The sequence below is a fragment of the Panthera leo genome, chromosome B4, assembly GCF_018350215.1.
Source record: "Panthera leo isolate Ple1 chromosome B4, P.leo_Ple1_pat1.1, whole genome shotgun sequence".
NCBI lineage: Eukaryota > Metazoa > Chordata > Mammalia > Carnivora > Felidae > Panthera > Panthera leo.
This window is the reverse complement of record NC_056685.1, coordinates 119,010,789-119,034,465: the sequence shown is the minus strand read 5'-3', so window position 1 is coordinate 119,034,465 and position 23,677 is coordinate 119,010,789. Positions and strand designations below refer to the sequence as shown.

The following is a 23,677-nucleotide window of genomic DNA, read 5'->3' as shown; positions in this document are numbered from 1 at the left end:
AGAGGGTCAGGTGGGAGAGAAGCTGGTAAGACTGTGAGTGTGATTCCATTTTAAAGAAGAAGTTACACGATTTCAGGGAATACAAGAGATGTGGCTGGAGGAGGGAACCAGCAGGAAAATTGAGCACTGGGGAAATTGGGATACACTGGGACATTTGGAGACCAAAGAGTTGGGGGCTTTGGGAGCAGTGAAAGTAAAAACAGGACGTGTTTTTCTTCCCAGTAAGGGAAGCCTCAAATAAATTAGGGGGAAAATAAGACTAGAAAGTGATTATTGTCTTACCTTCATTTCGCTACACAAAAGGAGGTAAAGATGTAGGTGCCTTCAGTGTAAACATCCTAAAATGCCTCTTTAGACGAGTAACTTCCTCCTACTTACTCTGCTCTCTTTCCTTCCCCTCCTGAACCTCTCCCTCCGGCTCCCTGGAAGAGATTTAGGAGAACAACAAACAGATCAAAGACAGAGATTCCCAAGAAAAAGTGCAGGATCTTAATCTGTCACAGGAGGCCCAGAACATCTGGGGGAGAAGTGGCCTGGAGATTCAGCAGAATCCAACCCTCCTCTGACTCGCAAACCCTAGAGCCCAGCCGTCTGCCACCCCTTATCTGACTTCTGACCAGTTTCCCTCAGCTTGAGTCATCTTTGACGTTGAAACACGTCCCCTGTCATTATATGCATTGCTCTGCAGTCTGCGTGTGACATGCTGTGTTTCCATACTGTGTCCTCTTCCCTGCCTGATTGCCAGACCACCCTTTGATGGAGAATCAAGACCCGTTAGGTCCTACTGGGGCCTTCTTGTCATGTGTCACTACAGTGAGGACACTCTGTCCACAGGGAGATGCATCTCTTCCCTTGTAAACACACACAATCGCATCAGGGGTGCCCAGCATACGGGTGCCTCTCTCCTGAGCTCCTCTGTAGCACTGGTGTAGGAAAACCGGGCCTGACTCATTATCCTTGAAAACTTTGACCTGAAATACTTAGGGGGGAAAGTATTGCCTAGATCACGCCATCAGTAAAATGGTAGAATGTCACCCATTCCTTAGCAGGTGATTCAGAAATGACTCCCCACCCCTGCAGTGTGTCTTGTCAGTATTTCACAATTGTGAAACCAAAGGTTAGCCACAAGAACATGGTATTTATTTCATGATGTATTTCCATTCAGGATCCCAGTGGTAATCACACTCCTCCTCAGTTGTCTCCATCACTTAGCCAAAGCACTTACACCACTGGTGGCTCCCTAGACGTTCCTCACATTATCATGCAGGGCGATGCAAGGAGGAGAAGAAATGAAAACTACTTTGATGATATTCCCCGATCAAAACTGGAGAGGCAGATGGCCCAGGTAAGGTGTTAAAAGCCTCTGTGATATTTTTGCCTTTCACCCATATCGAGTAATGCATTCTGATATTGAACACTAGCTTTCAGTGAGCCGATGGATGCCTGTTGTCCACCCAGCTGGAATTTTACCATCTTATGCTATGGCCTTCATTCCCTACTCGCTCAAACCAGACTGAAAACACACCTTCCGGGAATGGCTTGTATACCCAGGTCCTTGTTATCCATTCTTATGGGAGAAGTTGTCTGATCCCATTGCACCCAGAAAGTCTTTGTGCCAAAGGGAATCATCCCGCGTGAGAATGAAATCATAATGAAAATGAATAACAAAAGTCTGGGTTATAAAATGTAAATTGGTTAGATGACAGAGCAGAAGTTGGGGGGAAGTAGTAACTCCTCGTGATGTTGTTAATTTCCTTCCGGGTTAACATATTTGAACAGTATCACACTGTTGGGACTGGTTGCATCGTCTCACAATGTCACCTTGAGTAGTTGAAGGTGATGATGCTGCTTGACACAAAGAACTGAAAAGAGAGATCTTTCATGCTTAGCCCTCTCTGTGGTTTTGGTAGAGGTGTCCATGCCTCACCTGCCCTCAGACTGCCGCTCAGAAACATGAGTCAGCCATACCCAACAGTGGAACTGTTCTTAACACACATCCAGGGGGGCAGCTACGGCTCTAGCGTTTGTCCTCAAGATTCAAAGATTTGGATTTGTTGACAACAACTGGCAGAATCAACTGTTTTCATCCTCCTTCCAGGTTCAGACTGGTGTGTTAAGAGTTTTCTCTCTGCCTCCCACACCTAAGATGAGAATCTTGAGGTGAAAATTCGACTGTAATTGCTTTGCTTTGCTTGTTAAATATTTTTCTCAACTGTTTGGTGAGATTCTGTTTTGAAAAGCCTTTGGTAAACATTCTGTGCTGCCGCTCATGAAAGAAAAATGTGAAGAGAATGTTCTGGAAACCATGACTTTTCTGCTTGCAGATACCCTGGAGAGAGAGAGAGTCTGGTATATTGCAACTCCTTTTAGCTCTCTCAATATTGAATTGTTCTCTGGGATCTTTGTGCAGGGAATGGCAATGTTAGGATTACGGAGAATCTTTTCTTGAAGGGAGATGAAAATGTACAAGTTACAAGAAATGAATAATTTTCCTTTTCTCTCTTGTTAAGTATTATCTTTTAATCCTTATTCTTGTTTTCACTGATGTTCTTTTAGAGTCTGAAAGCTTTTTTCCCCCAAGCTGTTCATATATTTCCTGCTACTTGTTAGTATTTGTGGATCACATATACGTGGTTAAATTTCTGTAATGACAGCATTTCAGAGACATGATTTGTTTTAAGTTTGACCCATGTAGTCTTTATGTATTAGTACCAACTGGGTATTTTCTGAACCTTTCTATTTCCTGGGTAAAGGAGGATCCTTCCTTAAAGAGCATTAGCTACTGTTGACTATGCCAACTTCAAAAACAAAATCACCTATCTGAGATCCTCCTATAATTTATGACATTTCTGCACACAACACAGTTTTTTCAAAGAGGAAATTAATTACTCCTCTGCCTGCGTGTGAACACTCAGAGATAATCTAGCAAAATTTCTCCCTTAGGTCCCTCGTGAGATTCAAAGGCTAGTATTTCTTGTTGAATAGCCCAGATGTTTTTCCCATCACTCCGATTGAAAGCATCCCTTTCAAGAATTGTCCTATCCTTGAGAAAGTTGAATGAACTTGTATCTGGCCAGGTGATAAAGGCCCAAAAGCAGAGAGAGGATAGATAAAAGGGTGGATGGGACGTGGCGAGCCACAGAGGGTCTGTGTGGATATGCTTGTTTTCCTCACGTGTACTGCTCACAGCAATCGAATGACTGATGTAGACATAGGCCAGGAGCCAGGAGCGTATTAGACCTTTCTGAAATCCTGCCGCTCAATACAGCACTTTGGCTGCAGAGAAAGCAGAGAAAATAGGAGATGGCACTACAAGAAACTAATCAATAAGGAAAAGAATTCTGGGATTGCAACTCTTTCGGTTGTGTTAATTGCAGTTTTTTGTTTGTTTCTCTTGAGAATGTTTCCTAGTCTAGAAATGCCAGAAATCGTGGAGAAATGAATGTGTACCTTTTAAAAATAGTCTCAAAGCTTTAACCTGTCAAAATAGGAAATACTCTGTGATTTTGTTGTTAAACAGTTTTATTTTTTTTTTAAGTGCTTTTCTATCACTCAACCACTCAATTGGTGTTTTTTTCTTATCCTTTCTTTTCTGGTCATTTGCTAGGATGATTTTTTAAATCCATTTGCTTTTTTAACAACCTGTCATGCTCTCCCCATGCCACATTTCTTCCCCGAGGCTATGTGCTTAGCCAATAAAGTTGGGTCTTCCTAAAGACTTGGATTAGAAATTAAAATTTCGGTAGGCAAGCAGCTAGTTACACCTCCATCCAACCAGGAGCCTGGTCCCTGAGGTTCTTTCCCAGGACCTTTCTCCCAAGGGGCTTTCGTTGCATGGGTAAGGCTCACCTAACCAAACAACACAAGTCCGTCTTCAGGCTTGCTAATTTACTAAAAGAAAGGAAAATGCAATTAAGAGAAAAATCACCAGGTCAGAAAATCTGTTCTCAGCAGAGACTCCACCAGAGTGATCTGGAATTCTAGTCATAGGCCAGAAACCTCAAGTTCTTGGTGGTTGCAATAATTCATAGGAGTGTTGCCCTCTTAAGATCTACTCAGTAGATGTTTGGAAGTGTTTTGCTTAACCTAGAAAACCAATGCTTACAGTTAAATTGAGATACATTTAATGTCTGTTCCACTATGAAATTTGTTCATTGGCAAATGATTTTCAAAAGTAACACTAGAGCGATGTTTAATTATCGGTGTTCAGGTTGAACTAGTATGAAAAATACCTATCTTGGAATCCAGTGGCTTTTAAATACTGTGGCTATTGTTTGCTTTTATTCTGATATAAATAATATTCTGGCATCAAATTGTCTTAAATGAATATGTGAGAGATGGAATTGAGTTCAGTACTAATAACATTTTTTAAACCACTGAACATAATGATATAATCACATCTAGACAATGGGTTTCTGTCATGCTGAAAACATCACTTTTCTGGCCTACAGTTCTAAATTGGACTCATTAGCTCAGAAGCTCTGAAATGCTCCCATATTTCCCTGCCTCTAATAAATGAATGTCACACTCACGTTTGTATAATAATAACTTAATGCCCATAGAGCTTTTAAATTTTCAAAGTACTTTCACATCTATTATCTCATTTGAGTACAAACGAAGTATCCTACACAATTGCTCATGTGCACATAGCATGTGGCTGATCAGCTTTTCAGTCCGAGTTCTGTAGTGAGTGAAAATAAAGTGAAACTCTGGAAAGCCGATCAGAAGGGGGATAAATATTTCCAGTATTTAGGGCCTACTCGCCATCTTTAGAAATGTTCTCAAGTGATATTTATTTAGAAGTCAGAATACTCTGAAAATGAATAATAAAAGAGAGTAATGGGGCTAATCAAGTTAAGGGACCACAGTCTCCAAAGTTACTAAGAAACAAGAAATTCCCAATGTGAAACTTCCTACCATTTATAGAAGGCCTTCATTTACAGAAAACACTTATGGAAAAATGAAATGATGCTTTTAGTTTCACAAAAATAAAAAGGACTCCTAAATAGTAAAAGAAATATATATCTTTGAACAAATTTTAGCTTGATATTAATGAGGAAAATCCATAATGTAGAAGTCCTTAAGGCTCTCATCTAAATAAAAATACCAGTATTTGGGGGCAGTTACCTTATCTGATGCACACTAACCTGAGAAACAGGCATTATCCACATTTTGAAGACAAGGAAACTGAGAAACCACATGACTTGTGTGGTCTGGGTCACATAGCCAGAAAGAAACTAAATCAGAACTCACCTAGGGCGTTATGTAAGGCACTGCAAAGGCTTGGTCTGAATTGCTCCTAAATCAGTACTGTTGATACCGTTGAAATGCCAGTGTTTCTTGATCCAAACAGTATCACTTAATAAGTATGACTAGACCAATTACTTCTTTATTTGAAAGCATTTAACATATTAGTTCTACAAATGTTCATTCTTTTGATATTGTTAAAAGAAGAGAAATGGAAAGGGAGTCAGATAGAAGCCCCGCCACAGCCAAATCCGTGCCTGGGATTCCATGTGCTTTATCTTATCTGATCCTCACAATGTCCCTCCTGTACTCGAGGAACCCTGGGTGGGTAAGAGCTGTGCCTCATGGCTTGAGTCAGCACTCAAGCTCTGTCTACCTGACCGTATCCTGGTTCTTCTATGGCTCTTGATACCTTGTGGTATCTGTTTTAAATGATATAAGTATTTTTTTAAGTTTATTTATTTTTAGAGAGACAGAGACAGTGTAAGTGGGATAGGGGCAAAGAGAGATGAGAGAGAATCCCAAGCTGCCAGCACAAAGCCCAGTGCAGACCTCGAACTCATGAAACCACAAGATCATGCATGACCTGAGCCGAAACCACGAGTCAGACACTTATCTGACTGATATAAGCCCCTGAATGGTGTAAATATTTTTAAATGATATAAAACATTTTCATAAAAGTTCAACAAATACAAACTTATATGCTGTAATAGATTATACTTATGTGGGTATAGCAAGAAGAATGACAATAAAATCACTAGTAGTTTAGTGGAACCTTATTGAATCAGCTTTTTAATGAATCATCATAAAACCCTTTAATGCAAAACTATAATGGTTATTTGTTGAGCCTTTTGGTGGAGACCCTCTCTGCACAGCTTGGTAGAACTCTGCCCTGTACACATGTTTGTGAAAGCTTTGTATGTGGGTGGGGTTTACTGTGCATACAGAGAGGTCCTTGTGTGTGGTTTTTCCAAACAGTGGATGCTGTTTCCTTAGTGGCTTCTTCATTTGGAGTTCTGATTTGGTTTCTTTCTGGCTGTGTGACCTGTACCAAGTCATGTGGTTTCTCCGAACATCAGTTTTCTTTAAAATGTGGATAAATCCTGCCTCTGGGATTTGTGTGTATCAGATAAGATAAGTTATGTGAAAGCATATTTGTATGTATCAGGTAAGAAATTTATGTGTAAATACATAGATGATATGACTCTCAATTCAGATGTATCACCCGTGGGTCCCTGGTTCATCAAAGGGCCAGTTAATACCAAAGATATCAGAAAGGTAAATGCTCATTCAGATGGTTGTAGCATTCTATAAAGGCCATCTTTTTGTTCTAGTATTATCCATGCTTAGAATATATAATAGACAATGGAATTGGAATTTTCCTCTTTATTATTTTAATTATATAAATATGAAGGCTCCCAAGAAGTGTCTTATGATGGAGAAGGGATCTGTGTAGTGATCACAAAGCCAGGAGAAGCAGAAGATAGATGGAATAATTCTCTACAAATTCAGGTTACAAAAGTAGGTAGCACTCCTTAATCCCCATCACCTGTTTAACCCATTCCCTCAACCCTCCCCCCCCTTGTGATGAGCACTGGGTGTTGTATAGAAGTGTTGAATCACTATATTGTACACCTGACACTAATATGTGAACTAGCTGGAATTTAAGTAAAAACTTTAAAAGAGGGGCGCCTGGGTGGCGCAGTCGGTTAAGCGTCCGACTTCAGCCAGGTCACGATCTCGCGGTCCGTGAGTTCGAGCCCCGCGTCAGGCTCTGGGCTGATGGCTCGGAGCCTGGAGCCTGTTTCCGATTCTGTGACTCCCTCTCTCTCTGCCCCTCCCCCGTTCATGCTCTGTCTCTCTCTGTCCCAAAAATAAATAAAAAACATTGAAAAAAAAAAAATTTAAAAAAAAAAAAAAAACTTTAAAAGAAAGTATGTAGCAAAGAATATCTTACAGTAATGGCATGTTATTATTATTTTAACATGGTGAGGTAAAAACATTAAGTGACAAAGAAGGGATTATTTTTCTCTTAAATGAAATTTACAACTTGCTTGAAATGTACAGTACACAAAATTAGCTAGAGAGGCATGAATATCTCAAAAAGCCATGAGGCAAATGCTTAGCCATCTTTGGGAAAGAAGGAAGATGGTAATTGATTCTATCATACTTTTCCCTGGGAGAGAAAGTCTATTGTTTCTAGAAATACTGCCCACTGCTCTGGCATTATGGGAATTTACAGATTCAGCCTTTAGAAAATAGCACAACTATGTTAAAGGAATAACATTTTACAAAGTGATTTTTCCCTAAAACTAACAAGTTTTCTTATTACTGTGTTAACATCAGATTTTTTTTAATGCCCATAGGTTAATGGCTAGTTTTTAATTTAGATTCTTATCACCTAGCCACTACTCAGAAAGGTTCAGCCTGTCCATGACTTCAGAATTTTCTTACATGAAGGTCTAAAGAGCAACTCCTGATACTTAAGCACAGACAGATAACATATAACCAAAAAAAGAAGGTGAAGAATAAACTCGGTAGGCTCTTCCATCAGGAGCTTCCGACTTGACAGCTTGTCGAGTTGACAAGCTGACATACCAGCTTCAGAGATAACTTGGGATGTTGATGATATCTGTGCCCAGTTTCAAGCCAGGAATTCAAGACCACCAGCCATCTATTCCCAAAGGCATCACACCAAGCAAAAGTGGAAAACATTGCTTTCATAATTGGAATTTAAACCTGATGTGTGCACCCTTTGTTTATTAACGTGGACAGCTAATTGTCTCTTCTCAAAATATATACTGCTCTCCCTGTCACAACTTTGGGGTTAGAAATTCCAATGTGCTTAGTGTCTTTTGGGAAATACTGAAGTGTTACCGTCTATCCTATACCTCAATTTAAAAAAAAATAATGGGAAGAAGTGGGAAAAGCACTCAGATGGGTTCGTTTTCAGATTTTGGTACTCATCTTACAAGTCTGGATTCTTTCATTCTCTGTCAAGTCCATCAGTGAGGCAAATTAGACGACCAGGAATTTGTTCTGACAGACTCCAGTCAGACCTAAATAGCTCTGTTCATTTTGCTAAAGAAGCTTTGATGCCTCCACCTTCCCTCCATGTCCTGGTACTTAACCAAAGGGAACGTTCCCAATTAAAAACAGACTATGGATTTTTTTTTTAAAAGAAAGATTGGTATAAAAGATCCTATTTTCAACTGAATAAATAAGAAATCTGACAATATATAAAAACCCTATTTCAGTGGAATTGACCTCGTGATATTTAGTGGTGCTTTAGGCTTGCTAACAGGGAGCAGCTTATTCACAAAGAGGCACACCAGGCTATTTTTCCACTTGTTAAATCTTTGGAATGTTTCTCATTATATTCAGTCCAGTTCTTGGGTCCACAGGTCAGAGTTTTGGCTTTTCTGATCTGACCTTGATAAATTTTCAAGGGTAGGAGAATCTTCTTATTCTCCTTCTCCCTCTTCCTTTTCTTTTTCCAATGTAAAAAAAAAAAAAATGAAGACAAAATTTTTTAGAAATCTGGCTGATTATGCGGTCCTGTCTCAGTTAATTCCATTTGTATATGACTAAAGTAAAATTCCAGTAGGGACTCTTCTATGTACGTGCAACTAACAAAAATCCAACTCAAGGTGTCTTCAGTTAAAAAGGGCATGTGTTTGAATTATTTCACTGCCAAGTCCAAGTAGACCTGGGTCCAGATGCTCATATGATGTCTTGCTCTTTGGCTCTTCGTGTCTCAGCTCTGCTCCCTCTGGATTGGCTCTTTTCCCAAACAGTCTTTCTCTGTATGAGGGAGTTTCAAGTCCAATTCCTGTTCAACTGGAAACTATGAGAAAGAGGGCTTATCTTTCCAAGAGTTCCCCCCAAAGTCCTGTCATTGGGTCCCATTTGTTCAGATCAGCCTGTTTTGGATCAGTTATCTGTCCAAAGCTAATCACAGAAGAAGGTGTGTGTGTGTGTGTGTGTGTGTGTGTGTGTGACAAAGAGAGAGAGATGAGAGAGAGAGAGAGAGAGAGAGAGAGAGAGAGAGAGAGAGAGAGTTTGCCTGGAGGTGGTTTTAGCTCCACATGCACCACACAGATTGAGGGGTAGAAAAGGAGCCCCCTCCCATGGACAGAGTGCCATGACCAGAAATGGGAATGTCTTCTATGCAGGCAGAAATATCAGTAGTAGGCACCTAAATAAACCCATTTTGACATTCTGAGAATGTCTGGCAGAAAAATTGTTTTATTACATAAGTATTGATTTCAGTGTTTCATACTAAACTTGATGAGATTTTTTTAAATTTTTTTTTTTAACATTTATTTATTTTTGAGACAGAGAGAGAGCATAAACAGGGGAGGGTCAGAGAAAGAGGGAGACACAGATCTGAAACAGGTTCCAGGCTGTAAGCTGTCAGCACAGAGCCTGACGTGGGGCTCGATCCCATGGACCGAGAGATCATGACCTGAGCTGAAGTCGGACGCTTAACCGACTGAGCCACCCAGGCACCCCCGATGAGATTTTTAAAATACCAGATTTGGGGTTGGTTGCCTGGCTGGCTCAGTCAGTGGAGCATATGACTCTTTTTTTTTTTTTTTTAGTGTTTATTTATTTTTGAGAGAGAGACAGAGAATGAGCAAGGGAAAGGCAGAGAGAGAGGAAGACAGAGGATCTGAAGCAGGCTCTGTGCTGACAGAAAGCCTGATGCAGGGCTTGAACTCATGAACCGTGAGATCATGACCTGACCTGAAGTCAGATGTCCAAACGATTGAGCCACCCAGGCACCCAGAGCATGCAACTCTTGGTATCAGGATTGTGAGTTTGAGCCCCACATTGGGTGTAGGGATTTCAAAATAAAATCTTTAGGGGAGGCTGAGTGGCTCTGTCAGTTAAGTGTCCGACTTCAGCTCAGGTCATGATCTCACAGTTCATGAGTTCGAGCCCCACATCAGACTCTGTGCTGACAGCTCAGAGCCTGGAGCCTGCTTCAGATTCTCTGTCTCTTCTCTCTCTGCCCCCCTTCTCTCTCTCTCTGTCTCTCTCTCAAAAATAAGTAAATGTCAAAAAATAAAATAAATATATAAAAATAAAATCTTTAAATAAACAAATTGGATTTGAAGTCATGAGATCAGGGTTAAAAATCCCATCTCTGTTATCTATTACTTCTGTAACCCTGAACAAGCCTCTTAGCCCTTCAAAGTCTTAGTTTTCTCTTCCTAAAATGAAATTAATGCCCATCTCACATTATTGTTGTGAGACATATAAGTAAAGTGGCAGCTGTCAAAGTATTTTATAAACTCTAAAGCTATATGTTGGGGTGGTTTTATTAGAAAGTGTCATTATTTTGAGATAACTTCTACACTATGCTTTTTCAAAACAACTGGGAATAAATGCACTGTAGAGTAAAGCTCATAATATTTATCCTAGTTTTACAAAACTATTTCTATTTTCCAACTGCTAAGCCCAAACTGATACCCCTCCAATGATATGGAAACAACAGTGCTTAGTTCGAACAAGAAGTTCCTGTCTATGTTATAACTCAATTATTGTTGGAGCCCTTTGGAAAGGATTTATGGATGATATCCTTATTTAAATACCTTTAAATACTTTATGAGTTAGCATATATTAAAATCTATCATTAGATTTTATATTTTAAAAAATTATTTTTCTTTTATAATGAAGTGTATGTTGACTGTGTAACAGCAAGCCTGACTCTTCTTTCACCATTTTAAAATTCACTATAATAAGCACTCTGTAAATACTTGTCGCCAGATTAATTTACACAAGGTTATAGGCACCACAATGCCGCAGGTTTCTAGGACTCCAGATTAGACACATATTGGGATAGCTTCAAATCTTTTAGAGAGACTGTGTGGAACAGTAGCATGCCTCCTGCCTAGCTTAGATCTGGTAGTTAGCTCATCACTACTATCGTCAGAGGCAGTACCAATTAATACAACTTATAATGAGGAGACTGAGGCATGGAGAGCTTATGTTGCTTACCCAAGGCTTCATAGATTGTAAGAAGTACAGGTAGGATTTGGACCCAGTCAGGCTTCACAACCTGTGCTTTAACCACTGTGTTGATTAACACCCTGTGCCATCTTGAACCAAACTGAGTACCAGGAGACATAACACATCCCAAAGTTCTAGAACCCCAAATGGCTCTAGTCCAATATTTTGAATCCTTGACAAATTCTGTTAATAATATTTAATGTTTTATATAAATGCAAGGTTAGTAGAGAACTGAACCTCTAAGGGAGCATGGATAAACTTTGTAAAGAAAATCCTTCACTCTTGACATACATTCTTTACAAATCAGGAGTAGCAAACAGTTGCTTCATGTAAACAGTTATAAAATGACATGACCCCTTTTCTCTCTTTTTAATATTTGTATGTTTATTTTGAAAGAGAGAGAGACCCATGTGCAAACAGGGGAGAGGCAGAGAGAGAGAGGGAGAGAGAGAATCCCAAGAGGCTCCATGCTGTTAACACTGATCCTGACACAGGGCTTGAACTCACAAACCATGAGATCATGACCTGAGCTGAAATCAAGAGTCAGACACTAAACCAACTGAACCACATGATGCCCTGACATGATAGGGTCTCTAATGAGGTTTGAATGCAGCATCACAAAAATTTGAAGTAACTTGTGTTAATGGCTAGAAGATTCTTCTGTACTTCTGTTAAAGAAAAACAGAGAAACTTAGAACGGGAAGGGGCCAGAAAATGTATCTAGTCTTGTAACTTACTACAGCACCCCTCCTAATACATCCTTAATAGACAGCCACAAGTTTCTGCTTAAATTTGTCACTGGAAAGGTGGCCCCCACTTTGTGAAACAGCCCTATCAGCATCGTAAAATGTCTAACTGATAGAACTTTTGCCTTATGTTGAATTGAAATAAGCCTTCCTAAAACTACTACATAGTTAGTGCTATCTTCAGAAAACATGAAGGATAAATCTGCTCCCTCTTGCTGAGAATAGCTAAGACTATAGACAATTTGATGTTTTCCCCTTACTCTATTAATCATATCTAGCTCCTTGCCAATATCATTCTGATAGTGGGATATGGGCCTCACAGCATCCTGACTCCCCAGCTCTGGGCACATCTGCTTCCTTGATGTTCATGCTCGACAACATTAACATATCATTAACTCCTACTGAGCTTTCCTTCATGAAAATTTCCCAGCCTTTACCAATGGCCACGAGCTGAGCCGTGCCTCTTTTCTCAGCCCTCGGTGGTGGTGGTGGTGATGGTGTGTGTGTAACCTTAATGCAGGACTTTACATTTACATTACTCCTTTCCAGCAAAAACAGTTTTATCAAGTTGTTTATCCAATAGTCCTAGAGTATCAATGTTTTGTAAAGCTTGATCAACACTCAGTGTGTCAGTGATCCTTCCCAAGTTTGTAATGTGCTAATTTAAAAACCTTACCTCGAAAAAGTATGCCTTTCAATTAATTTCTCCAATGTGTTGATTTCAGTGTTGAACAGGCAGAACTGAAGAAAAAAAATGCAGTCTTCTGCCAGGGACCTCTTGGATGGGCATCATTTAAGATAATCATTCAACTAGACCTCGTTTGTCCATATTTCGCATAAGGATAATATGAGGAGATAGTGGGGTCTCAACGTTGGTGAATGAATGGCTTTATCCAATACATCTTTGTTACCAGATGCAAGAAGCAGTGTTGAGCATCTAGTTAATAAATGGGTTTAAATAAAGAAAATGACAGTGTCAGTTTACAAGAAAGGAGCATAATGTATAAAAAGATGTTGCAGGCAAAGAACAGTATTACTCTGCCAAATCCAGTTCCTTTGCAGCAATTCCTGTTATGATAAAAAAGCTGATCGCTGCTTTTCTGAATGAGTTATTAATATTTCTGGTTTTTAGGTGTTTAGTTGTTCTGAAAAAATGTATCAGTAATGGTGGCATCCAAAGTCTGAGGCAGAACAAATAGCCCATATTGCAATAAGCAGCATGATCCCACTTGACTTAAATTCCCTACAATATCCAGAGAAACTGGGACAATAAGATCTGGACTGTGCAATGTTCCTTTTTTCTTGCCCTGCTTTATTTTTTTCTGAAGAGATATCATAAATAATTGTGTATTGTCATTTAGGGCTACAACTGTCATATTAGGGAATGAGGGTTATACATTATCTCTACAAATGAATAACAGAAATCATAAAGCCTATAGTTCTCTACTACTCTGGTAGCTGAGGGCTGATTTTATGTGCTGTCAGTAGCAGAATCAGTTAACAAGGAAGGAAGGGAGGGAGAAAGGAAGGTAGGAGGGGAGGGAAAGAGAGAAACCTGTAAATTTGGGCAAGCAATAGGAATTTATAATTGGAATCTCTATCGTACCAATGGACTTATGATGGGACCAAAAATGGTATTTAGTCCTTCCCACTTTTGCTAGATGGATTAATGCTGACACCAGCAATAGTGGGTCTCACACCGAGAACAACTGTTGGCCTGACTTTTCACTTCCAGCAGGTGATCTGTCGAAGAATTTCCCTGTGGACACAGGGGAAGGTCACGGTCAGGAAGGTTTGATAGGACTGCTCTTCAGAAAGGTGGAGAAATGACAGGAAGCAGGATTTTCTCGAGTCCAGCATCCCCTGCAAATGAAACAGTCCATCTGAAAACTTTTAGAACAAGCATTGGTGGCAAATAAATAGCAAAACAAAACAAAAAAACTTGAACTTGAGACATTCAAGTATAGTTGAAAAAGAAGAATCACATACAGTTGAGGGCCATGTGCATGGGGCAGAGGAGCACCTTTTCTGTATCAACAGCAGAGGGACAGAAGTGATCCGAGGCTGCCTCACGGCCTCTGGACAACTCTTGAGAGACAGAGGGTTCCGGTTTTCTGATTTCCAGGCAGCGTTCCGTTAGTGCCCCTGGAGGAAGGGGCTGCAGGGCCGTCACTGCTGGAAGAAAAGACAGAGGTGTTTGGTGCATTAATCCTTGCCTGAACTGAGTCCCTTTGACTCCATCTTTTGATGGATCTCATTTTAGTCTCTGCTCAAGGAGCCGCCAAGTCGGCTGGCTGTTGCCCGAGCCTTCCTTTGTTAGGGTGCCCTTTTTTCTCTTGCCTTTGAAGCTGTTTTGTTCAGTCTTCAAGTTTGTTTTTGTTTTATTTTAGAAGTGCTGGCATCCAAGAGAAGGAATGGGCTTCATTATACTTTTAGCTTTCACCCTGAACCTTTCCTATTTCTTGTTGGATTCTTTCTGGTCAATTTCTGAACAACCTGAAGTGTGAAAGAATTATGACAAAAGTAAGGGAGAAACCGAGAAAAAAATGATTTTTTTTTCAGCGCTAGAACAAGGCAGGAAATTTCATCTCTGGTAGAATCTGACCAGAGGGCTCTATTCACACACTTTTTTTTTATTATTATTAAACTAACTACACAGTGTTGGCAGGTTTTCAGAGCCTAATTGGTGTTGTTGGGTAGACAGAGCTACTGTCAGCTTGCTCCATTCCAAGACCCACCATCAGCCTCTGAATCCCAGTTTACTACTGGTCCTGACAGTGGAAAAGGGATTGTGTCTGTAACAGTCTGCATTCCATAAACAGTGACAAAAAGCAGAACCGCTTCCTACTTACTTTGTGATCCATGCCTTGTGCTCAGAAGATGCAGTAGCTATCCTGGAATGATGTCAGGGTGCCAGGGAGACAGATTCCTATGCTGTAAACTTTTTTTAAACGTTCAACTTCCACTTGAAAGAATAATCTGTTTACAGTGTGGAAAACATAGACTTAATTTGGATATAATATGCCAGATGCTCAGGGAAGTCTTCTCTGAGAAGGTGACATTGGAGTAGAGCCTGCGGGAGATAAGGGAGCTAGTCCCACAGTAGCTGGAGGAAGAACATCTCAGGCAGAAGGGGAGACACATTCAAAGGCTTGAAGCAGGAGTGTGCTTTGCTGTCCAGAACCAGCAAGAAGAATAGTAGGAGCGGAGGGTAGACAGATGAAGCGGAGATGGGTGCCAGAGGACGGAGATGCTTGCAGGCCATCGTTAGGACTCTGGATTTCCCTGTGAGTTAAATGGAGCAGAGCAGCACAATGCAGCTTTCATTTCAAACAGGTCATGGCGGCTGTTGTATTGAGAGTAAGCACTAAGGAGGCAAGGGTGAAAGCAATGAGACCAGTTTGCAAGCTTATGGAATAATCCAAGTGAGAAAAGGTAATGGCTTGGATCAGGCAGTGATAGGATGAGAAGGCTGTAGAAGTGGATGCAACAGGATTTGCTCCTGGATGGGAAATGTGAGCAAAAGGATGATTCCCACTGGAAGAAGGGATTTGCCATTTGCTAAGACAAGAAGGCTTAAAAAAGAAGGTGAGGTAAGCAGGAGCTTGGTTTGGGCATTTAAGGTTAAGATGCCTATTAATCATCAAAGTAGAGGTGCCAAGAAGGCAACTGGGTGTCTGAGTCTGGAGCTCAGGAGAAAGGTGGACTCAAGTGAGGACAGGAAAAGGGAACATGGAGACGGCATAGGCATCTCTTGGGGTGTTGTGGTTCTTAAAGAAGAGCAGAAATTGAGTAGGTGGTCAAGGGAAGGAGTCTGTTGGCTTTTAGTAGAAGATGTTATAGCACTGTTTGAGAATGCTCCGGTAAAGAGGGGGGGAAATAGATGAGGAGGAAGAGAGAATATACTATAAACTACTGGATTGCTACCAGTTGAGCAGAAAAGAAGTCCACCTTTAGGAAGAAAACCTTGAAGAGGGAGAATGCGCTTTCCATTTTGTCAGTAGATTTGAATGCAAGTGTGTTGTATTTTCTGAACTGAATTCCTGGTAACCTGAGATACAGGACGGTGACAAGAATGAGTGAGCTGTGTGTTGTATTTTAAGAAAACATTTCCAGAGTGAGGAGAGAGGTCTACACTAATGATAAAATTATATACCTTCACTTCATCAAGGAAATCAACATTAAGTTATTAATTATATCTCAGTTATAAGACTACTACATATCTTTCCTTAATCCCCATTTATTTGGATATCATGGTAATTCAGGTTCAGATAAGCTAAGTTAGCCCGAGAAATAAGCAAATGAACTTGCAGAGGGATGTTTAACATCCTTTTATAGAATTGTTTAAGCTGGCCTTTAACATAGAGGTGTACTAATTACAAATGTTCCTTCTCTCTTCAACAAAGTGAGCAGCCCTTTGTCAGCTTTTATCAGGAAAGATGAGAAGTGTTCTAATAAAAAGTCTGCAAGGTTAATTTCTGGTGCCTTTTACCAGAAATACGTCAGCAGTGACGTCGTTGACGGAAGGCACAAGTGTCAACAACAAAGCGGCCCAATTACAAATGATAATGAACAGCAGTAATTAATGTTCCTGTAGTGCTTTACTATTTGCCAAGAAACTTTTGAACACATTCTATGATTCCACTGATTCAGTAAATACATTTGACGGCCTTCTACTTTCCAGGTCCTAGAAATTTAGCCATGAAAAAGTTCCGTCTCTCGTGAAGCTTAACGAATTACAGAACAACCTGATGAAATAAGTGGGTCAAATACTATTATTATTCTTCACAGATGAAGACATTCTAAAGCTTAATCGAAGCTTAGATTTAAGTTACTACTGTTCTAGGAATTTGGGCCCTAGATGAAATCTTATCACCAGTATTTTCTTTCTCAGAGTTGTTCAAAACTCAGCACTTCAGTACAAGTTGTACCCTGAAATATTATCTTCATCAATGTAGTGAAATTCTGGGGTGGAAACTCTTTTGCATTTAAAAAAATCATTCTGGCACTCAGTCTAATAACCATTGTGTCTAGAAGAAGAGCCATTTTATATTATGAAGACACCAGTGACAGCTGATCCCCCTGAAGTAACTGCTCTTTGAGCCTGATGAATTATTTATTGCCAACAGAATTACTGCGGTATCTGAAATTATCAGCTTTTTCTTCAACAACCTCCATAACTAAAACTCAATTAACTGCATCTACTTTCAACTCTTTTTTAAAAGTCTGACTTTTTACCATTTGCATTGAGTCAATTAATTGTTGGAAATTTTAGAAGTTCTATTTTTTCTAAGTTTAAGACATAGCTTATACATGAAAATAGTTATTGTAACATCTTTAAAATGTATATAAACCATATACAAAGTCTCTTCAGTGTATGTGACTAGAGGTAGGTTTTTTTTCTTCATTGAAAAAATTTTTATATGGATTTCTAAAAATAAAATAAGTGATGCATGAGATGGTCTCTTCCCTCCTTAACTGTGGTAACTTTCTGGGACTGTTGGAAGATAATATTCGTGTAACAAGATGTTAAGTGGGAAATTTCATGTAGGTACTAAGTACCAAACATTCTCAAGAGAAAGCTGCTGAGAATGGAGCCAGATACCGTGTTCAGGATTGACCAAGAGGTAATGAGTCCTGCCCTGCCCAGTCAGCTACCTGTCTGCACAGGCAGAAGATTGGTGTTGGGAAGGGCTGAGAACTGTCTGAGCCATTGAGGAGAGCATGTGGCAGAGGAGAGAGGTGTCCCCGTGCCCTCTAAGCCTAGTGAGAAGAGCTCTAAGAGGAAGGTCTATCCAGAGTGGGGGAACCTACCAGAAGGGGAAACTGGCATCTCTTTCCACAGTTGGAATTCTGACAAGCAGATACACCAGCCTGAGCTGAAGAAGAGGGAACTGGAGGGACATCTCCTGGCAGAGAGGGGAGTGGTCACAGAGCAAGCCCGTCCTGAGGAGGTTGGGTTATACCCTCTCCCCTGCGTCCCATCCAAGGGGCCAGCATGGACGCTAGGAGGGCCGAGGAGAGGTTAGAGGAAGTCAAGCTGGGGACGTATTTCTCACATCAGGAACTGTGCAGTGGGGACCCACTGCCTTCCTCAGCAGAGCCCTCCAAAGATCTCACAGGGGTACACAGCAGAACCTGTGTGGGGGTGGGGCAGGGTGGGTGCACCAGCTACACACGGATGCTGGAAGCCGCGTTAGTGTCACCTGGAGAAGCAGTGCAGCCGACGGAGAATCTAGCCATAGCCAGATCAGAAAAGAGGCCCTTGTCCTTCTCCTGTGCTCTCCTCCCCAACAAAGGGCATGAAGGAGATAGAGCTTGGGGTCCTGGGTTTCCAGGATTGACCATTCCACCCCACTCCTCCCTGCTCCTACAGGAAGAACAAAGGAGAAGAGGACCAAGTACAAAGCAAATCTCTTTTAGCCACCATGGGTTTTTTACGCCTCAAGACTGGCCTGTGGTAAGGGAAGGCAAAGTTCGAATCAGATGATACTGGAGTTGCATACAAAATGGATTCTTAGTGACTCACAGTGACCAGGAAGTTAGGAGATCTGCGCAAAATGTCAAGTGGCCTGATGCCCATCAGGGAGGGGAGACTGGGCTGGCCCATTTGGGAATAAGGATTGGAAAACAATAAAACATTCAGGTTATTTGAACTCCAATGGAGTTGAGACTCTTCGTTGAACTGGTTCCGTTTACAGACACTTGTTCCGGGATCAGTAACACAATACATATCTCCATATAACTGGAGATTCCCTTTGCCTTCCTTGGCTTCCTGTGAAGTCAGTACCAAGCTGGCACTCCTTCCCAGCCATCCCCACAGGCTGACTTGTGACCCTCCCCTGTGTGACCTGAGCAAGCCACTTACCCTCTCTGAATGTCAGTTCAGTGCCTTCATCTGGCAGATGACAAGCGGTCCCCAGGTTACTTCTAGCACTAAAAGTCTCTGAAAGTTGTAAAAGAATTAGCTCAGAACTGTGGATGATAGTACTGAAAAGGTCAAGGATATCCTAGAAGTATGTTTTATGCCAGTTAAGATGGCAGTCCCACCAAAGCATGGAGTTAGTATATTTAAATCAGATGGCAGCTATTGTAGATGAGGCTGGGAGGTTAATGGGCAACACTTAGCTTGCTAGAGTTTTAATTTTTGAAAGGAAGAGGAAGATCCCCTGTGGAGGAAATAGCATGGAGTTTAGAGAGGGAGCTGAGAGTAGCAAACCTGATTAAACCACTTAAAGTGGGAGGTGGTTGAAGTTGCCTTTGGTCAGGCCCCCAGGGATCTTACTCCCTTAAGGAAATGCCAGTTACCTAACAATCCGTCCCCAGCAAGTCATCCAGATGACAGAAGGGATGGAAAGCAAAGATGTTTGTGTGTGGGTGGGACATGCCACTGTAACTGGACAGAGAGATGTTAAATTGCTGGTGAGCATTTCTGGGAGGGTGGAGGTAGGGAAGACATTTAGCCAGGGATAAGTTTCTTTTCCATAATTCATTTGCTGATGCGATTGTTCTTTGCCGGGCTTCTAAACCATATTGTGGTTATGTTCTTATCTCCTTCCTGCATGATCTTTGTACGGCCTGCTTGTGAATTCTGGGGATGTTCACAGTGCTTACTGAGTAAGTTTAGGCATGCTGCCATTTTCTGTGATTCAATTTCATGGTGTCTTTTAGAATGATGGAATTCAGGAAAAGAACTCTATAAAGATCAAGCCAGGAGTCTCTTCGCTTTATTTGGTGGTTCTGCTGTAATTCCCGGGAGGGGACTTAGTTTGGCATTTGGTTCTAAGCAAACATTATTGCCTTTTAATAATTGTTAATTATTTAATTGTTAATGGTGTGGTGGAGAGTTGAGATCACCGAGCTGACTCATTAGGCTCCCCAGTGCTGTTCACCAAAGCGTCTGCTTCAGTAACAGACCCCGGCTTCCTGGCCCCAACCCCTCCCTGCTCTAATCTCCTTCCTGCCTCCCCCACCACACACACTTCCACTGCTGAGTGGCAGACTGATGCTTCTTTCCATGTCAACCGCAGTTTTGCCCTTGAGAACTCCGGAGGGAGAAGGATCTTCTAGGTTTATCAAGTGGAGCAATGACTAAGTCAGGAAAGTCATTTTATTGCATTGTTTGCTTTTGGTCATTGAAGATAAGAAAATAAAAACATTTATTCTGCGTTAAAGGCTTTTTTCCCATCTTGAACTTCATGAAACTATTTATCCTCTGAAATGAATGATGTGAAGAGGGAAGATATTTCCGTTCTCTTTGGCAAATGTAAAACAGTTTGCTTTTTCCAAGATGTGCATTTATTGGTAATCTCCCTTGATATAAAACTAATGCATAAGTGTTTTTTTTCTTACCCACCCCCCCCCTTCAGCCAACCCAAAATGCTTTTAAGCAAAAGAATGACTTGGAAGCCAATTATTAAACCTGGGCATCCTAAAACATTTTTTGAGTTTGTGTGTGCGCGTGCACGTGTGTGTGTGTATGTGCGTGAGTCAGTGTTTAAGAAATGTGATTCTTTGCTTTTTATTATGTTCCTCCTTACTTTCCTTGATTCTACCATGGTAGCTGCCATGTTCTAAATATTGACAAGATGAGATAGTTTTCTGTTTATATCAGCAGTCGTCTGTCTGTGAGATATGGACGAATCAGAACGCTGGATTTCCTTTCTCAGCCATCCATCAGGTTCATAATGTAAGGTTACAAATGGTTATTTTCTTTCCTGAACTTGCGCTCTGTAATGTGTTGCAAAGTGTTGTCAATAGCTACAGGTACTGTGTCCTGGGCAATGCAGAAAATTCGTGATGTCTAATGACTCCTGAGATCTTGTCTATTATATTTCATTCACTGTGCCTTGTGACTAGTTGACGTGCTAACATTGTCCTAAAATGAGAAACATACTTGGTTTTAAAGTCTGCAGTTAAAATCTGTCCCATGTGAGTTTTGACTTTCATCCCAGGTGTCTGTGTTAATTTGCTTTTACAGGAAGAAGGAAAAGGGTAAATTGATATATATTTATATATATATATACACACACATGTATATATCGGTGTTATTCTTCTTCATCTTGTACTTCCCCATGTCCATGGGCTATTCAACCCATTGTGTCTAACAGTTCTCAAAGGTTCGTGTGCTTTACTTGTGAGAAATATTGGAGTATGATTTGCATGATATTCTGTATACATTTTATGCAAGTGTGGGAGTAGTATAGCCAGGAGCTGCACTGTTACGGCTACAAAGTGGTTCTCAGCCTTTTTCCATTTGACGATTCTGAATTGATCTTTGGAAAGTGTTGAAATCATGACCCATTTTACACTGAGCCACCTAATATTCAAATATTCACATTTTACCTTTGCATACTTTAAAAAAAATCACTTTTTGTTTGGAAAGTAGACATTTTCATGTTTGGTCTTTTCTGCTTTGTATTTTAAAATACAATCCTGTTTTCACATCCTGTTGGATAAATTTTTGCCATTGGATAGCCTGCTGTCTGAGCTGTCTGAGAGGTTGAGACATTTGGTTGAGAATCACTAAGCAGAGCTCTCGGGGTGGCATGTGAGGGCCTTTTTAGGGGAGCCACATCAGGCACACCCCTCCTGTGCATGGGACTTCTGGCTCTTGGGATCTTGGGGTCTCTACGTTGCCTGGTACTGATGCTTCAGTGAACCAGTGGTCCCTCCCGAACCCGTAAATGCTAACCAGTGCTTTTTCATGTTCAGAAGTGGCCATCTCTGCTCTTTATCATCAAAAGGAACAAATTTAGTATAACCAACGGCATTTGACCAAACTAGCATTCTTTATTCCTGAAGATTTTTAAAACAACTGTTGTGGCATCCTGCTTTTATGTGTGTGTGAATGTTTGTAGGAGGCCTTTCTTTACATTCACATCCAAATATATGTATACATATTTATAAGCATAGAGCTCTATGTAACATTCTTCAGAGCCTTAGAGATGACAGAAAATACATGTAATCATGTATAACTTATGAATGTTTGGGTAGCCCATCTCTGATATTTGTCAGAATTATTGAAAGTGAAACCTTAAAATAACAGTTGTCATTTAAAATCATTTTAGTTTTTCATTAAGTGTTCTGAAGAAATAGAGAATAATGTTTGTTAATATTCAGAACTAAATTTATAAGCAGGTAGGTGGAAACAGTTCCTAGTATAAAAGATTTAAAAGCTTCTATTTAAAAAAATCAATTAAATCCTAATTTAAAAAAATTTTTTTAAAGAATAATACAAGGCTTGGAAAATACCGTACCTTTCTGTTCATGTTAGGAATCTAAGTGATAATAATCTAAGTCGTAATTATTTACTGACATCTTTAGGAAATTTTTTTATCAAGAAGAGAATGAGGATATCGACAGTGTTTCCCTTTGTATGCACGGAGCATATAGAATATGGAGTTTCTTCAGTTTCCAGTTTGCAGGGAGAAAGCTACACACTATGATATTTTAGCATTTGCCTTATGAATCTGGTGCATATGAACTAAAAGTCATATGGTTTTACCATCTTTTGAAATAAGGCAAAGTTTAAAAGCTGCATTTTAGACTCTGCCATCCAATAAAAATCTATCTGTAGACTTCTGTGAGTTTTTTTCTATGGTATATATACTACTTAGTATATATAGATACTAAATTCAGTTAGTGGTTTTATACCTTTCAGCTGGTGGTATGAAAGACATTTAAGTATGGCCTGCCTGTCCTTCAAACTCGGCCAGACTATGCACTTTTGGTTCGCAGTTGGTAAATACCCGTTCAACAGAATCAATTTTCCGTTTAAAGCTCTAATCTCAAATTATGTTTTTCCTTTATCTTCAAAGGTTAGTTGAGCTCAAAAGGACACTTAATGATGTTAATTTTCCTTTGTTTTGTTGATAATATCCTATACATACATACGTACATAGGCACATACATATCAAGTAAATGAGGTTTTAAGCCATGACCAAATACTTGGAATATTAAGATCATTCAATACATGAACATAAAGGAAAGGTGTAAGTATTTTCAGCTCAAAAAAGTAGCCTGAAGACATTTAGTAAGAGTGCCTTGAATCATTTCTCTTCTGTAATTGCTGAAGCCTTTAAAGGAGTACTGTCAGTCAGTAACAGTTTAAGATGGAATTTTACCCCAACCTTTTCCTCTTGTATTTTTTTATTCTATTTAAATATTGCTGCGTCATTGTTACCTGTGTTCAGATCTGTTCGTTGAGGATAAGGTTTGATTATGTAAGTTTTGATTATAAACCATTTTTTGAGGCAAAACATCTGTTTGATTTTTTTTTTCATATTAACAAACGTTTTTTAAAAACTGGGAAATTATTAAATTAATTTTATTAATTTACCTGAAGAAATACAGGTTCCATCTTGATATGAGTATACTATTTGGCAAGACCTGACAATGGGCCTCACAGTGTGGAATTATTTTATAGCTAAGGAAGAAACCCTAATTTGCTTTTTGGTTTCTTTTGCTATTCCATACAATATACTGCCCTACTCAGTTCCTCCCTAGCTCATTCCTGCTGCAGTCCAGCCTCCGAGGTGGGTGAGCCTAAAGGCACCCTTGTTCTCTGGACCCTTGTACTGTCAGCTGACCAGTTGAAGCTGGAACAAACCCAAAGGCCAAGGCCATTCCTGCCCTTTGTAGCAATGTGTCACCAAGTCTGTCCA

The 23,677-nt window shown here is 40.2% G+C and overlaps 1 protein-coding gene across 22 annotated transcripts in view; it reads left to right on the top strand.

The window, feature by feature from the left end:
* ANKS1B (ankyrin repeat and sterile alpha motif domain containing 1B) overlaps window positions 1-23,677 on the top strand; it is a 1,079,782-nt gene that overhangs the window by 996,069 nt on the left and 60,036 nt on the right. For 18 of the 22 annotated variants that reach the window (XM_042947473.1, XM_042947472.1, XM_042947474.1 and 15 more), the window contains one exon: window positions 1,166-1,345. The exons of 3 other annotated variants lie outside the window; for them this stretch is intronic. In XM_042947473.1, coding sequence (XP_042803407.1) covers window positions 1,166-1,345 — 180 coding nt within the window. Of the gene's footprint in view, window positions 1-429; window positions 719-1,165; window positions 1,346-23,677 lie in introns of those variants that run through there. One more of the 22 variants, XM_042947478.1, reaches the window with a different exon arrangement.